The 16573-nt window shown below is 36.1% G+C and overlaps 1 protein-coding gene across 1 annotated transcript in view; it reads right to left on the bottom strand.

Annotated features, from left to right (window-relative positions):
- The window catches only part of VIRMA (vir like m6A methyltransferase associated), a 67595-nt gene that overhangs the window by 16054 nt on the left and 34968 nt on the right, over nucleotides 1–16573 (bottom strand). The window contains exons 9-16 of the mRNA XM_032248968.1: nucleotides 13546–14037; nucleotides 12370–12524; nucleotides 10497–10579; nucleotides 7330–7423; nucleotides 6501–7045; nucleotides 5739–5974; nucleotides 5011–5263; nucleotides 2254–2471 (exon numbers count right to left, since the gene is read on the bottom strand). Coding sequence (XP_032104859.1) covers nucleotides 2254–2471; nucleotides 5011–5263; nucleotides 5739–5974; nucleotides 6501–7045; nucleotides 7330–7423; nucleotides 10497–10579; nucleotides 12370–12524; nucleotides 13546–14037 — 2076 coding nt within the window. The remainder of the gene's footprint in view (nucleotides 1–2253; nucleotides 2472–5010; nucleotides 5264–5738; nucleotides 5975–6500; nucleotides 7046–7329; nucleotides 7424–10496; nucleotides 10580–12369; nucleotides 12525–13545; nucleotides 14038–16573) is intronic.

The raw sequence follows: 16573 nt of genomic DNA, 5'->3' as shown, positions 1-16573 counted from the left end.
AGGATAAAAGGGCTATAAGATAACTCAAAGAGATGAGCAAGGGCCAGACTGTATAAAGCCTTACAGATCATAATAGAGTCTGGATTTTAATTGATGTTCAACAGGAAACCATTAAAAGGATTTCAGCAGAAATCCTGTTTTAAGTTTTAAAAGATTACTCTGGCTGCTGAGAGAATGAATTTTGGAGAGCCAATGGTGGAAGCAAGTAGACCAATTAGGAAGTTATTGCAATGGGCCATGCAAGAAATGATAGTGGCCTGGATAACAGGTAGTAGCTATGGAGGTAGAGAAGAGGGATCCAATTCAGGATATATTTTGGAGAAATAATCCACAAGACTTACTGAGATGCCATTAGACAGCCAAGTAGAAATGTCAAGGTGATTAATGGGTTACTTGGAGCTTAGCAAAGAGATAAGGGCTAAAAGGGAAAAAGGGAATAGGTTAAGAGGACTTAGGACAAGGTTACAGATAAGAAAAGAGGACCAGAAACATTAAGTCTAGGAAACTCAACAAAATCATAGATAATACGATAGCAGAGGTATACAAAGAATATTTGTGGGAGCACCTAACCCAACTAGGAAAGCTTTTTGGCTTTTTTGGAAGTACTGTGTATGAGTTTCAAAGGACATGGAATAAATATTGAGGCAATAGGAAAAAGGTTAAAGACTTTGGTGAGAGACTGATGGGGGCAGGGGATGAGGAATAGATGTGAAGCAGATGCCATCAGCTGAGACTCATTACAGAAGAGGCATATATGTCAGGACAAGGAGATGGAGAAAGGAAGAGCCAGCACCAACACAGTACCTGCAATGTAAGTTTGCAACCAATGCTGCAAGAATTAATGAGAAGGAGAGAAATGTTATGTTTCCTCCTCCTTACTATCTCATAATCCCACGTAGTTTAATAAATCTAAGTAATAGCCAGGTACCTTCCCTCTTCCTTCTCCTAGCAAAGAAAAAGATCAGGGCAGAGACAGAAAGACTAGAGTAGAAATTACACTTGCAACACTGAACAGCCTGAGATTTATATCATTTCTTTGTCTTGCTTTCCTTTCCTTCTCTCCCTTCCTCCCTCCCCCTTTTTTTTTTTTTTTTTTTTTTTTTTTTGAGACAAGGTCTTGCTCTGTTCCCCCAACTGGAATGCAGTGGCATTATCATTGCAGCCTTGATCTCCCAGGCTTAAGCGATCCTCTCACCTCAGCTTCCCAAGTAGCTGGGACTACAGGTGTGTGCCACCATGCTCAACTAACTTTTAATCTCTTTTTGTAGAGACAGGGTCTCCCTATGTTGTCCAGGCTACTCTTGAACTACTGGGCCCAAGCGATCCTCCCAGCTCAGTCTCCTGAAGTGCTGAAATTATAGATGTGAGCCACCATGCTCGGCTATTTATATAGTTTCAGATTAACTTTATCTCAGCCATTCCTCTAGTAAACAAAATATGGTCAGCTCTCCATACCCATGGATTCTGCATCCATGGATTCCACCAACCACGGAATGAAAATATTATAAATACAAATAAAAAATAATACATTTTAAGATATAGTAAAACAATTATTTATATAACATTCACACTGTATAGGTATTGTAAGTAATCTAGAGGTGATTTCAAGTATACAAGAGAATGTGCATAGGTTATGTGCAAACACTATACCATTTTATGTAAGGGACTTGAGCATCTATAGATTTTGGTATCTGATTCCCCATAGATACCGAGGAACTATACACAGAATCTGCATTTTAGCTTTAAGGTCTATAAAATCCCTCTAGCATCCATTACCTCTGAGGATACAACAACAAAACAAAGACCTCAAGGCATGAATTACCATCCCTGGAACAGTGAGATTTCCTTCTAGATAATGTACTATGCCCACAGTAATTTGTGTATCTATTCATTTTATATCTTTAACCCCAAATGTTCTATTATTAGCATGACCTTTCATTGCTAATGAATCTTTTCCATACACACAAAATTTTTCCCATGAAAGAAGTCATTTCTTCAACTTTTTTTATTATTATTATTTTTTTTTTTTTTTAAGAGACGGGGTTTCACCATGTTGGCCAGGCTGGTCTTGAACTCCTGACCGCAGATGATCTGCCTGCCTCGGCCTCCCAAAGTGCTGGGATTACAGGCATGAGCCACTGCGCCCAGCCCTCATTTCTTCAACTTTTCTACAATAGGTATGAATTAATGTGGGGTAAGGGAGCAGTGACAGAATGAAAATATTAAATCTGAGACTATACTACAAATCATTACCTTTTTAAATGAAATAATCCATAATCATGCTCTGCAAGAAACATCATTGTTCTGACACATGTCAGTAAACAGTTGTAACTGCTCTCAGAGTTAGCTAGCGTAGCCAACAGACAGTCACAGATTGAGGCCATCAATTCTTTATTTGGTAGAGAATTGGAGAGTTGCTCCAGTTCAGAAATGGAACCTTCAGAAGAGCTTGGTAAAATAAGTGCAATGTCCTGTGGGGAGCAGGGAAAAAAGTTGATTTTTAAAATAAATGATTATCACCATCACTTAGCACTTTTGAGAAATACATAACAGTTAATATTCAGTAACTATCTCATTAAAATATTGTCACTACTGTCCTATCCCAAACATATACTTAAACACATTAAGAATAAAGAAATCGTCTTTCCCTTTTAAAAAAGTTAAAACAAGGACACACACCTAAAGGAGTATTTAAATATTTTACTTTACTTTTACTTTAAAACATCTTTTTTTTTTTTTTTTTTTTTTTTTTTTGAGACGGAGTTTCGCTCTTGTTACCCAGGCTGGAGTGCAATGGCGCGATCTCGGCTCACCGCAACCTCCGCCTCCTGGGTTCAGGCAATTCTCCTGCCTCAGCCTCCTGAGTAGCTGGGATTACAGGCACATGCCACCATGCCCAGCTGAATTTTTGTATTTGTAGTAGAGACGGGGTTTCACCATGTTGACCAGGATGGTCTCGATCTCTTGACCTCGTGATCCACCCGCCTCGGCCTCCCAAAGTGCTGGGATTACAGGCTTGAGCCACCGCGCCCAGCCCCCTACTTTAAAACATCTTTAACAATTTTTTTATTTCTGTATTGCAGTAAGTATATTTTCTGTTTTCAAAAAGTTAAATTTAAAAAGTATTGTGTACTAAAATATTTAACTTACTGTACTATTGATTCATCTGCATCTTTTTTGGTTAATAAAGAAACTTTCAAGAGAAATAAAGTTTAATATACATTAATACTGCATTTAAGGATCAGCACAGTGGCTCACATCTGTAATCCCAGCATTTTCAGAGGCCAAGGTGAGTGGGTCACTTGAGGCCAAGAGTTCAAGATGAGCCTGGCCAACATAGTAAAACCCCCTCTCTACCAAAACTACAAAAATTGGCCAGACATGGGTGGTGTATGCCTGTAATCCCAGCTACTGGGAGGCTAAGGCAGGAGAATCACTTGAACCCAGGAGGCAGGGGTTGTGCTGCACCGAGATTGTGTCACTGCACTCCAGCCTGGGCAACAGGGCAGACTCTATCTCAAAAAAAAAAAAAAAAGAAAAGAAAAGCCCCCTGTAATTTAAAATATCAGAAAGTGGGATGGATAGAGGAAATAAACATTTAACCACAGTCTTCCAATCAAATATTTCTCTCTACTTTACATATATACTTCTAAATTCAATGCTAAGTTTAGCTAATGATAATTCTAAAAACTCCCACTATTCTTTATTAGAAGTAAACTGAATTTTACAAGGGCATTTTTGATTATGTTTTATCACCTTTAATTACTATAAAACAAGGCTCAAATCAGGAAAACATAGCAAAGTGAGGCCATCAATGAGATTTGTGTGACCAAGGCAGCTAGGATGTCATAGTGCTATTCAATGTAGTCACGCAACCCAAAGTGAATTATATAAGAAATACCAATCAAATGGACACTTTGAGGTACAAGGACTTAAAATATCCTTCCTACCAAGTCCCCTTTTTTTGTAAAAATAAGTCACACAAGAAAAATGTTCTTTCTTGACCTGAGTCTTAAATGTAACCAAACTGAGTATTTGTTAAGATAGAAAAAGTTAGTCTTCCAACATGGGACTCTTTCTGTCTGAAAAAAATCACATTTGATGACCACTCAGCAAGAGCATGCTGACAAACTAAAATGCAATTAGGCACAGAAATCTCCAAAGATCTCAATCATAATGGGCTTTAAAAGTTAAAACAATTCTCATTAACCCATGAAACCATAAACTGAAAGTCAATAATACCGACAACAGGAAAAAATACTACTACTGTTAGCCAACATCTACAAGCAAAGTAGTATGAAACACACTAAAAATGTAGTAACCTTCAAAAGTTGCCCTAACACCGAACATATTAATTCAACCAATCACAAAGCTATGAAATTTAAGAATGACTTGGTGTAACCAGGCGCAGTGGCTCACACCGGTAATCTGAGCACTTTGGGAGGCCAAGGCAGGTGGATCACCTGAGGTCAGGAGTTTGAGACCAGCCTGACCAACATGGTGAAACACCATCTCTACTAAAAAATACAAAAATTCACCAGGCATGGTGTTGTGTGCCTGTAATCTCAGCTACTTGGGAAGCTGAGGCAGGAGAATCACTTGAACCCAGGGGACAGCGGTTGCAGTAGGCTAAGATCCTGCCACTGCACTCCAGCCTGGGCGACAGAACAAGACTCCATCTCAAAAAAAAAAGGAAAAGAATGACTTGGTATATAATGTAATTGGAAGGAAAATGAATTAGACCCTAAAAAAGAAACAGTGGCACATAAAGCAATTACCCAAGGTTATGATCTTACAAAAGAAAAAAATAAAGCTCTTCAGAGAAACCCATGAACAATAGCGGAATAATAAAATACAAATGAGAGCCAAGACTTACATTAAGATGCTTAAATACACACACACATACACACACACACACACACACACACACACACACAGAGAGAGAGAGAGAGAGAGAGAGAGAGAGAGAGAGAGAGAGAGAGAGAGATACTATAAAATATGTATAAATACCTGATCACAGAGAGACTGCAAAATGGATGTGACATATTCAACACACTGTTGGCGAATAACACTGTCTCCAGGAGACCGCACCAAAGCTAAAAGATCCTGGAATATCTCTGCATATCTTTCATCACCTTTAATAGTTCCATTAATTAGATGCAAAATAGCTAATTTACAAGCTTTGTGTGAAGCCAGAGCATCAAGAAGAGCAAGCAACCTGGTGGTTTGGCTAGTATACTGTTTTTCTTTATCTTCTGAAGTGCTGAAATAAAATCAATACATTTAGTAAACAATGTTTTTGATCTTAAGGAATTGTTTAACTAATATTTATTTCTCAATACACATCAACTTACACAAATTTTGCATAAAACATTTAATTCCTTGGATATAATGACAACTTCTCTGGAATTTTACAATTACTGCAAAAATTTTATAAATTCAGGTTTCCAATAATATATTTTCTTAAATCAGAGTACTTCTTTAGAATTCACCATTTAAAAACCCAAAAAACAAGATCGTCAAGATAGCTTGCACATGAAATGATGAAATAAAGCTTTCTAATTTAAAGTCTACAGGTATTCATATAAATATGTGTGTATATGTAGGTATATGTGTATATTTACATGTATATATGTTATCTGGGCATTCCAAACGCTAGTTTCCAAATTATAAGGGAAAAAATATATCTGTGTCAAAAATAACTTGAGGAAAAAATTTTTAATGCAAAATGAAAATACCTTTGCAAGTCTTCTACAATCAAATCCAACACAGTTCTCATAATCAGAAGTGCAGTTGGTGAGGCAAGGTCACACAATTGAACACAAATACGCCGTAACATATGTTGAATGGGCTGGCAGGTTGTGCCAGAGAAAGAGCGAACTATTTCTTGGAGCAACTTTGCTTGAACATGAAGGTGCATGCTCCACAATTTTCGGGTGTTGAGTGCCACTGATATATCATGTGGCTCAATAACCTGTTAAAAAAGTATAATGTGTGTGTACGTAGATTTTTTAATATTTATTTATAGTCACAAAAACTGTTCAGGAAGAACTGTTACGAAAAGAACATTTTTACTGCATGCTTAAAACATTCAATTTTCTATTATACAGTTAAACATTTGCTTGAATTCAATGAGTCTAAAAAATCTTATTGTTCTCAGGTGAGCAGTTAGTTGAATAGAGTCCATTGGTGAAGCAACCCAGTTATTGGCAAATTCTAACACATAAGGAGGAGGGAAAGGATTTAAAACAGAAATATGGAAGTACAAACATACATAACAGCATAATAAAACTCACTTTAACAAAAATTCATTTAAAATGTTACCCCTGTATTTCCTCAACGACCAACTTGCTTCAGTTTTATCTCCCCCTCATCCAGTTATTTTATGTCTTTTTGGGAGGAAGGAAGATGAGGGTTTTTGTTTTTTAACAGAATCACTGGCTTTTAAAAAAAAGTGTTACGCAGTCATTTATAAGATGCATGTTATATTGAAGTGATACCTGAGTTGTTTGCATGGGCAATGGAAGAGGCAGCAGCTCTGAAAGGAGTATGAGTCCAGAAAAAAATCCTTCAGGAACCTTCAAGATTGAAGAAAGAACTTCTTTTAACATTAAAGACCAAGTATTATTGGCCAGAGTCTCTTCTGAGATTGTGAGTTTTTCATTAACTCCTTGTGTAAAAGTCAGTAAAATATCAATGATATCATTCTGAATTTTCTGTTCATCACTATCCAAACGACCTGAGAGGGGGATAGAGCACAGGAGCATATGTAAAGTAACAAGCGCTGAAGGAACACGCATGTCCTTAAACTCAAAGGATCCACCTCTCAGGAGTTCCGTTAACATAGTTTTAAGAAGCGTGAGGGTGCAGCGAGCCATTGAAATAGTAGTAACTCTGTGAAGGGTAGTCCCCATGTTGACATGGAGCCTCCAAGGCTGAGTCAGAATACTGTTCAATTTTTGCAGAACTCGAATAAATGTGTCCATTCCTTCAGCAGAAAAAAGCTGAATAACGGCAAGATTCCATTTCAGATCTTTCTGTTGACCTTTACATAGGATAAGGAAAACAAACAAAACTAATTATTTATATGTTAAGATTAAGAATTATTAATTATTAAACTGAATATTCAATAAATGATATTTATTTATGATTATTTTTATATTTATAATAAATGATTTTTATAAATATTTATGACAAATGTTTATTTTTAATTATTATCACTTTAAATATTATAAATTACATTTAATAATTATTAAACTAAATATTTAATAAATGATATTTATTCTAGCCTTAAGAATAGTAGTTTTTAAAATATAGTAGCCACATTACCTTCAACAGGAGGTGGTGGGCATGCAACATTACAGAGAACACGTAAGGCAGTGGTAAGGCCAACTCCTTCTGGGGTCATCAAGTTATCAATATTCTTTAAAAATAAAAATGAACAGAATGTATCATTTCTTAGTACCCATCAGATCAACAGAAAATTCCAGACAAGGAATTAGTTAAAAATATGAGCTCCAAGTTAAGAACATACAACATTTTATATTTATTAAGTAAACTTAAAACGTGAATAAGGCCCTAGAGCTAAATGAATTTATCAAGATTATTTATCTCTGGCATATGTTGTACTATATGCAATATTATGTAAATAAAAAGAATTGAAAGGTACAAGCTCATTGAAAAGAACCAACTAGAACAAAGATAAAGAAATGTAAGAGTTTAAACTGGTTACTTTCTATATACTCTTTTCATACATCTTCTCTGCCAAAAATGAAGCAACGACTATGTTTTAAAAATCCTGTCAGGGCTGGGTGCAGTGGCTCAGACCTGTAATGTCAACACTGTGGGAGGTTGAGGTGGGAGGATCACTTGAGCCCAGGAGTTTGAGACCAGCCTGGGCAACATAGAGATCGTACCTCTACAAAATATTAAAAACTCAGCCAGACATCATGGTGCATACCTATAGTTCCAGCCACTCAGGAGGCTGAGGTGGAAGGATCACTTTAGCTTGGGAGGTTAAGACTAGAGTAAACCATGATCATGCCATTGCACTCCAGCCTGGGCAATACAGTGAAACCCTGTTTGGAAAAAAATAAAAAGCCCTGTGAGTACTAAACTTCCTTCAAAACTGAGGAAGCAACAGGGAATGTTTTTGGCCTATATGACATAAATTTTTTTAAATACAGATACCATGGGAGTCCAGTTTATTGTAGCCAGGTGGGGCACAGGTTAGAGGAAAAACAAATAAAATTGCCTATGTCCTTAGCACTTGCCTATGCTATGTTTCTAGGTAACAAATAGTTTTGTTTCAGTTTTCTTAGCTTTCACAGAACAGCATTATCAATGGTTTAAAAACTTGGGGCCAGGCGTGATGGCTTATGTCTGTAATCTCAGCACTTCGGAGGCTGAGGCGGGTGGATCACCTGAGGTTGGGAGTTCAAGACCAGCCTGGCCAACATAGTGAAACCCCATCTCTACTAAAAATACAAAAATTAGCCAGGTGTGGTAGCACACACCTGTAATCTCAGCTACTCGGGAGGCTGAGGCAGGAGAATTGCATGAACCTGGGAAGCAGAGGTTGCAGTGAGGCAGCATCAAACCACTGCACTCCAGCCTGGGCGACAGACCAAGACTCCATCTCAAAAAAAAAAAAAAAAAAAAAAGAAAAAACTTGGAAGAAATAACATTCAAAAAACGTTACTACCTCTTAGCTCATGGCAGACGCTAGACAAAAAAAAAAAAAAGTTATTATCTCAGTTTCTAAGCCACAGTATGTAAACTTAAAAAATAAAAAAAGTCCCTTTGTCGCATATATTCCCCACTTTAGCTTCTCTCTTACTCTAATATTTTTCCTTGTAATTCCACAAATTACATAAGGCAGCAGGGAGACACAGAGTAAAGTTTCAGTCTTGGATCAACTTTTTATAGTCCATGTTGGGATGAGAGCCACTTATAATAATCATAATGAATGGGATAAAGATTTATGTAAAAATCAACTTTTTTTTTTTTTTTTTTTTTGAGATGGAGTCTTGCTCTGTTGACCAGGCTGGAGTACAGTGGCACGATCTCAGTTCATTCCAACCTCCGCCTCCCAGGTTCAAGTGATTCTCCTGCCTCAGTCTCCTAAGCAGCTGGGACTACAGGCACCCGCCACCACAACTGGCTAATCTTTGTATTTTTAGTACAGATGGGGTTTCACCATGTTGGTCAGGCCGATCTTGAATTCCTAGCCTGGGGATCTGCCCTCTTCAGCCTCCCCAAAGTGCTGGGATTACAGGCATGAGCCACCATGCCCGGCCAAAAATCAACTCTTTTAAATACAGCATGTAATTCAAATTTCTAGAATTAAATTTCTTACTGATTAAATAGTTTTACTCAAACCGTCGCTATTTATTGAACATCTGTTAATACTCACTTAACCATGCACAAGTACACCAGAATACATGACCATCTAAATTTACAGGATATTAATTGTACTTCTCCTAAATAAAAGAAAATGTAATGAAAAGCTCTAGATGTCATTTGAGGCTCACAGTAAGAACATGGAAGAATATGATGGCACCATAGGAAGTAAAAGCACTCAAGAAAGTTGGAGTCAAAGAAGACAAAGGCAGAGAAATCCGTAAAGAAAAATCTGAAGCAGATAAACCCAAACAACACTTTGCTGTGGGTCACAGCAGCAACAGATTAAACAATATACATAAATTATTTTAATAATATACACTACAATTCCAAAACCAAGATGGCTTACATACTCTCTTACACACATACACAGAGACTTCACCTGCTAAATTAGAGCGATAATTCAAGATCCGTTCTGCCCTTCTAACTTGAAACTTTTTACGTATATAGGAGTACTTTTAGTTCTTCTTCCTATGCTACACAATGGCTCAATTAAGGAACAGAGGAAAAAAAACAACTTCCAAGACTAACAAACAATGCTGTAATTTTTTCCATTATCAATTACTTGAACTGAATATAAAATTTTAAAACTGCATTATGGGTCTTACGAATTTTAACTGTTATGAATTATTTCAACTGCAGATTTAACCATCCAAAATTAACAAAGAGAACTAGCCCCTACTGCAATGATCTGAAATTGGCCCTATCAATTTTCACCTAAATATTTTGAATCAAATTCTTTTTCAAAGATTAAAGTTAAGCTGAAACAGTTTTATTAAATACAGCATTTAAAATACTTATGAATGTCATCAAGATGGTATGTGACACTATTTCCATTTCAGAGGGAAAAACAGGGCAGAATCCAGTAGTAAAAAGTAGTACAGTACACAGGATTATGTGCATGTGTGTGTTCACATTTGCATATAATCACATATCCATCTACATGCATATACCAATCTGTACCCAAAGTCTAATAAATCAATCAAGGATACTTAACAATGTCTACATTATCTACACAAGTGATTCAATGCAGTATCACCATATACCAACACACAGTTTCAAAAAGTCAAAGCACTTTTAAGTTTTACACTTACCTGCTTAACATATTCAATTAAGTTTGGGATGCAGTTAATTTCAAATCTAAGGTTTTTCAGAGGTTCAAGCCACTTGCCAAGTTCTTAAAAAGAAAAATAGTAATTTATAATATTTAAAAACAGAAGGCTTTATAACAAAGAAAGTATTTTTTCCAAACAAAGGCATTATTAGATTCATGTTGATTTCAATCATCTACACTTCATACTGGGATGAACTTGTATCTAATTCTTTAAACAAGTTTTTCATTCTGTTGCTCAGGCTGAAGTGCAGCAGTGTGATCATGGCTCACTGAAGCCTCAGCCTCCTGGGCCCAATCAATCCTCCTCCCTCAGCCTCTGAAGTAGCTAGGACTACAGGCGTGCACCACCACACCCAGCTAATTTTTGTATTTTTTTGTAGAAATGGGGTTTCACCATGTTGCCCAGACTGGTCTCAAACTCCTGGGTTAAAGTGATCCAACTACCCCAGCCTCTTAAAGTGTTGGAATTACAAGTGTGGGCCACCACGCCCAGCTTAAACAATTTAGTTTTAAAATGAAAGTAAATACACCCTACTATAGTGGCTCAGAAATAAGAAATGCCTACTCTTAGTTATATGGTTTCTGAACATTTTGATGCTTAAATGCTTAGTCTATATAATTAACACATTTTTGCAACAATTACATTAAAAATTATAAAAGACTGCTTATAAATTAATATAACATAGTGTTTATTCACCTATCTTTGCCACTGCCTCTTACACCCCCCCAAAAAAAGTCTAAACAAAATTTATTAATTTCAAAAGGAATCAAATCCAAGGGGAGACATTTTGCTGAGTGCCTTTTCCCCTAACAGAATTTTTAATTTTGTCAACTTCCTAATTTGCCTTTATAAAATTATCACCCCAAAAGAATGACAGCAAACTTTGTTTATAGAATAAACACAAATAAAATCTACCATTTGCTGCAAACAAACTCAAAATTCTCCCAGAAGGTATGCCATAACTCCTATATTCTATCACCAAAAATGTTTCCAGAAAAGCACTTGAATGTAAAAAGTGATACACCAGTTCCAGATGCCATATGGGAAATAGGAAATAGCAGCCAGGTCTTTCCTTGGTTCTACACTCCTCCACAGGAATTACAGCTGTACAGAAGTTATTTTCCCCATGCATTTTAAAATTAACTCTTTCTTATATACAGAATATATATAACTGAAAGATATAAGAAATAATAATAAAACAAAAACCAGAATACCCAACACCCAGAAAAAGTACTAAAGCACTAATAATACAGAAGATGTATTAAACAATATTATCAGCTATACAGAAAATAGCTTCTGTACAGCTGTAATAAGATACCTAATTATAATTATCTTAAACTTTCCAAAGCTGCCCACATGAGGTTTGCCATAAACATCATTCACTATACATGTATATACTTTAAAAAATAATATTCATATCTACTATTCTTTACTTTGGGGGATAGCACAAATTAGATTTCTAAGTTGTAATTTTAACAACTAGATTTCTAAGCTGTAGTTTATGTTTTACGTAGAAATACATATATAGCAAAACACACAGAAGCAAAACTACACCCAAAACTAAACTTTTGAGTTTGTCTTTAAACCTCTTCCATTTTGATTAGAAATTTCAACAAACCACCAATTTTCATGACTTTCCAGAAAAGATACTTGTAAAAACTATTTCATTTATATACTAAAACATTTTATCAACATATAGTTTTTATACACCATCTTCATAAAAGGTAATTCAGGAAGTTAAAAACAGTATTACTAGGTATATTATCAAAACATGATGAAGCACTGATTACAGATATTCAAAGGTTTGTTCCTTCACATATCACAAACGCTTAAAATAAATTAAGTACCATACCTTGCAATTTAGCATTATTTTCATCTGCTTTACAAAGCTTCAAGAGAGACGCTGCATGTTGTTCTAGCATTTGAACATCACTGGAAGACTGAACCACCACCAAAATAAGTATGCATGCATAATTATAAGCTACTGACTTCTTAGATTTGGAATCACTGAAACAAAATAAGGTTTTTAAGTTTTGGATTAAAAAACCATGTTTTAGGAAGAATTTTTAAAATATTTTCTTCTACTTGGCTTTAAAGATATCAGTGAAATTTACAACAAAACATTTAATTGTCTGAAGACAAGAAATCAGATTTTACAGTTCATATCAAATTCACCTGAAACCATTACTTAAAAGTATACAAAAAGACTACATGTCACTATGGAAAGTAAAATTCTATTAAGAAAAAAGATCAGAAAAACAATGAAATATTAACAAGTATACTTCATTAGCAATGAAAGATCAGGAAGTATACTTTATTAGTCTCCTTTAAAATATTGTCCAATCTGGATAAATAGCAATGAGTGTGATCACCTGCTTTCAGCACTCAGTATTCCACTATAAACCTGTTAAGACATAGCTAGGCATGGAAGCCATTGCTGTTTCCTTTTCATAAGCACCCTACAAAAGATCTGTCACTCAAGTAGTTATATACCAAGTCCCCATTATGAGGGTAGTTATCTGGATGCCATTTGCTTTGTGTGACATGAACCAGAAATAAGGCATGTGTCTCTTGTTATACACTAAAACCCTCTGCCCTACCAAGAAGGCTCTTCAAACCATTATGATTCTCAATTTACTCATCCAGTCATTTTTAATCCAGAGCATGGTTTAGAAAAGGGCAGGAACCAGCAAGAGCATAAGAGAAATAAAAGGAATATATACCATAAGGTACATAGTCCCGTGCCTTAGAATTCCCCTCTACATAAAACAGCAGGGGGTACTACAATTGCAATCTTTAACACCATGTGTTAACTGAAGAAAGGTGCTAAAGAATCCATTTGATTGCTTTATAGCCACATCTTTCATTTTAGCGATTTCTGTCACTCTAACCTTTAACAAGTTATGTATTATATCAAAACTATAGCTTTTTTCCTCTCAAAACAATACCTTCTTTTAAGAAAGTAGACCAATAGTTCATCTGATTTTCTAACATCATAGGAAATTTAAGGAGTTAAGCAGGAAATTACCCTAAGGCTTCTTTGGAATAGTACTCCATTAGAGTAATAAGACTTTGGAGATTTTTCTCTAGACTAAAAACATGGCCAACAGCTGATCTTCCCACAGGATTAAAAGTAATCAAATAAAGATTGTGCAGGGTTCCCAAGAGATCTGAATGGTCAGTTTCTTCACTGGCTGTACAACGCTGAAAATGGCTGAACAGTTCTGTAATACATTGCAATGTCTGTGTTGAGTCCTGTAGCCACAAGGCAAATGCGTCATCAATAACACCATCAGATTGGAGACCTTCCTCCTCATCTTGATCATAAAGGTGACACAGAGCTCGGATCAATAAATTTGTTGCTTCATATTCCGACATAAAAAAAAGAAGACCCTTCTGTGACTGTGCAAGAAACTTTAAAACATCTTTTGTGGCTTGCAGCACACCAGGGTGGGCACTTGTTACTGGAATTGACAGAAGCAAGGTAACCAGCTCCAAGAAGTGATGACTGTGAAGATATCTGTGGAAGAGTTAATTGATATATGTCAAGTCAGTGCAAAGCATTCTTCATTTACTCAATATTCAGACAAGATACTGGTAAAAATTTTTAATGACCATAATCCTTATCCTCAGTAACATACTGCTTTAGCTGAAAACATAATGTGAGTAGCAAGTCTTCTCTAGTCAAGGCCAAATAAAAGTGAAAGTTCTGTGAGGCTTTCTCCTACTTAGCACTCAACAGATGTTAAATAAATAAGTATTGACAAGTTTTTTCTTTAAATTCCAAGCCTTCTTTCCAGGACACTTATCAAATGCTCCTTTTTCACCATGGTCCTACTTTATTCATGGCAAGTTGGTATATGTAAATTCATGTATCTAGGAAAAATACAGTAATACACAATCAGTACTCTGTATCTGTATTTGTGGATTAAGCCAACTCCAAATTGAAAATATTTTTTAAAAGTGCATCTGGGGTTGGGTGTAGTTGCTCATGCTTATAATCCCAAGCACTTTGGGAGGCCAAGGCAAGCAGACCACTTGAGTCCAGGAGCCTAAGACCAGCCTGGACAACATAGCAAAACCCTATCTCTACAAAAAATATAAAAATTAACCAGGCATGGTGGCATATGTCTGTAATCCCAGCTAGTGGGGACACTGAGCCCAGGGAAGTCAATGCTGCCACTGCACTCCAGCCTGAGTGAGACCCTGCCTCAAAAAAAAAAAAAAAAAAAAGTCTGGGCTGGGCGTGGTGGCTCACACCTGTAATCCCAGCATTTTGGGAAGCTGAGGCAAGAGATCACTTGAGCCCAGAAATTTCACACGAGCCTGAGCAACATAATGAGATCCTGTCTCCACCAAAAAAACTTTTTTTAATTAGCTGGCCGTGGAAGCCCATGCCTGTAGTCCCAGCTACTTGGGAGGCTGAGGTGGGAGGATCACTTATGACTAGGAGATTGAGGCTGCAGAAAGCCAAGATCATGCCACTGCACTCCATCCTGGGCTAGGTGACAGAGCAACAGTCTGTCTCCAAAAACAAAAAAAAAGAAAAGAAAAAATGTATCTGTGGTGAACACGTACAGACTTTTTCTTACATCATTCCCTATACAATAATAGTATAACAACTATTTACAGAACATTTATATTGTACTATGTATTTTAAGTAATCTACAGATGACTTCCAAGTATACAAGAGGATATGCACAGGTTATATGCAAATACTACATTTTATACATTTTATATTTTATATCAGAGACTGGAACATCCTTGGATTTTGGTAACCAAGGGAGGTCTGAGAACCAATCTCACAGACACTGAGGGATGCTGTACTATAGAAAAATATAGCATACTCAGATTTACTACACTAGATCTGAATTTGTATCTCTAGAAAAAAAAAAAAACTTTCAAATTATCAATTTTTAGCATTTAAACAGTTAATATTACCACACATAGCACTCTTTCATCAAATCTAAGAATTAACCCTTAATATACATAGTCTTAATGGGGAAAAGACCAAATTTACTTAACATTTCAAAATAGACACAAATGCTACTGACAACTTCTTTGGGCATCAATTTCCTTATCTATATGGATTTCCTTCCTTACCTATAGGCCATGCCAAATGTAAACTCTTTAATTTTTTTACGGGTTCTAGCTACGTTGCCCAGGCTAGACTCAAACTCTTGGCCTTAAGCGATTCTCTGGACTCAAGTGTCCTTTTGCCTCATCCTCCCTAAACTCTTTTCCAAAATCACCTTTTTCCTTTTTTTTTTTTTTTTTAATTTTTATTTTTAGTTCTGGAGTACATGTGCAAGATGTGCAGGTTTGTTACATAGGTAAACGTGTACCATGGTGGTTTTGCTGCAACTATCAACCCATCACCTAGGTATTATGCCCAGCATGTATTAGCTATTTTTCCTGATGTTCTCCCCCAACCCCCTGTCCTCCCGCCACAGGCCCCAGTGTGTGTTGTTCCCCTCTCTGTGTCCATGTGTTCTCATTGTTCAGCTCCCACTCGTGAGAACATGCAGTATTTGGTTTTCTGTTCCTGAGTTAGTTTGCTGAGGATAATAGCTTATAGCTTCATCTATGTCCCTGAAAAGAACATGATCTCATTTCTCAACTTTTTAAAAATGAAACAACTGGATTTTAAAGAAAAAAGAACTAAAACACTGTATTTTTTCAAATATTAAAAAATGTGGTAAAAGTCTGTCAAAAACATCTCTTGATTACAAGATAGAACCAGTTTAATGATAATTTCTTAATTTTTAACTAGTAATATTTTTTGAATGTTAAAAAGAATAAAAATTATTTATAATTCTGATTCATTCTTTTCCATTTTAGTCACTGCAAATGGTAACACAACAGCTTTCATAAACCCCTATCAAAATACTACTAAAAAGTAAATGAGAGGCCAGAACTTAATTTTGTCAAAAGCTGAAACCACCTCTTCAGTCCTATTACTATTTAAATCCAGGCATCTACTTCACCATAAAAAACGCCTACCAGTAACTGCTTACTACAAAGGCAAACAGAACACTCAGGAAGACAAAATTCCA

Source organism: Sapajus apella, unplaced genomic scaffold (genome assembly GCF_009761245.1).
Source record: "Sapajus apella isolate SASKATOON/1434 unplaced genomic scaffold, GSC_monkey_1.0 scaffold3, whole genome shotgun sequence".
In the NCBI taxonomy this organism is placed as follows: Eukaryota; Metazoa; Chordata; class Mammalia; order Primates; family Cebidae; genus Sapajus; species Sapajus apella.
This window is presented reverse-complemented; position numbering and strand designations above follow the sequence as displayed.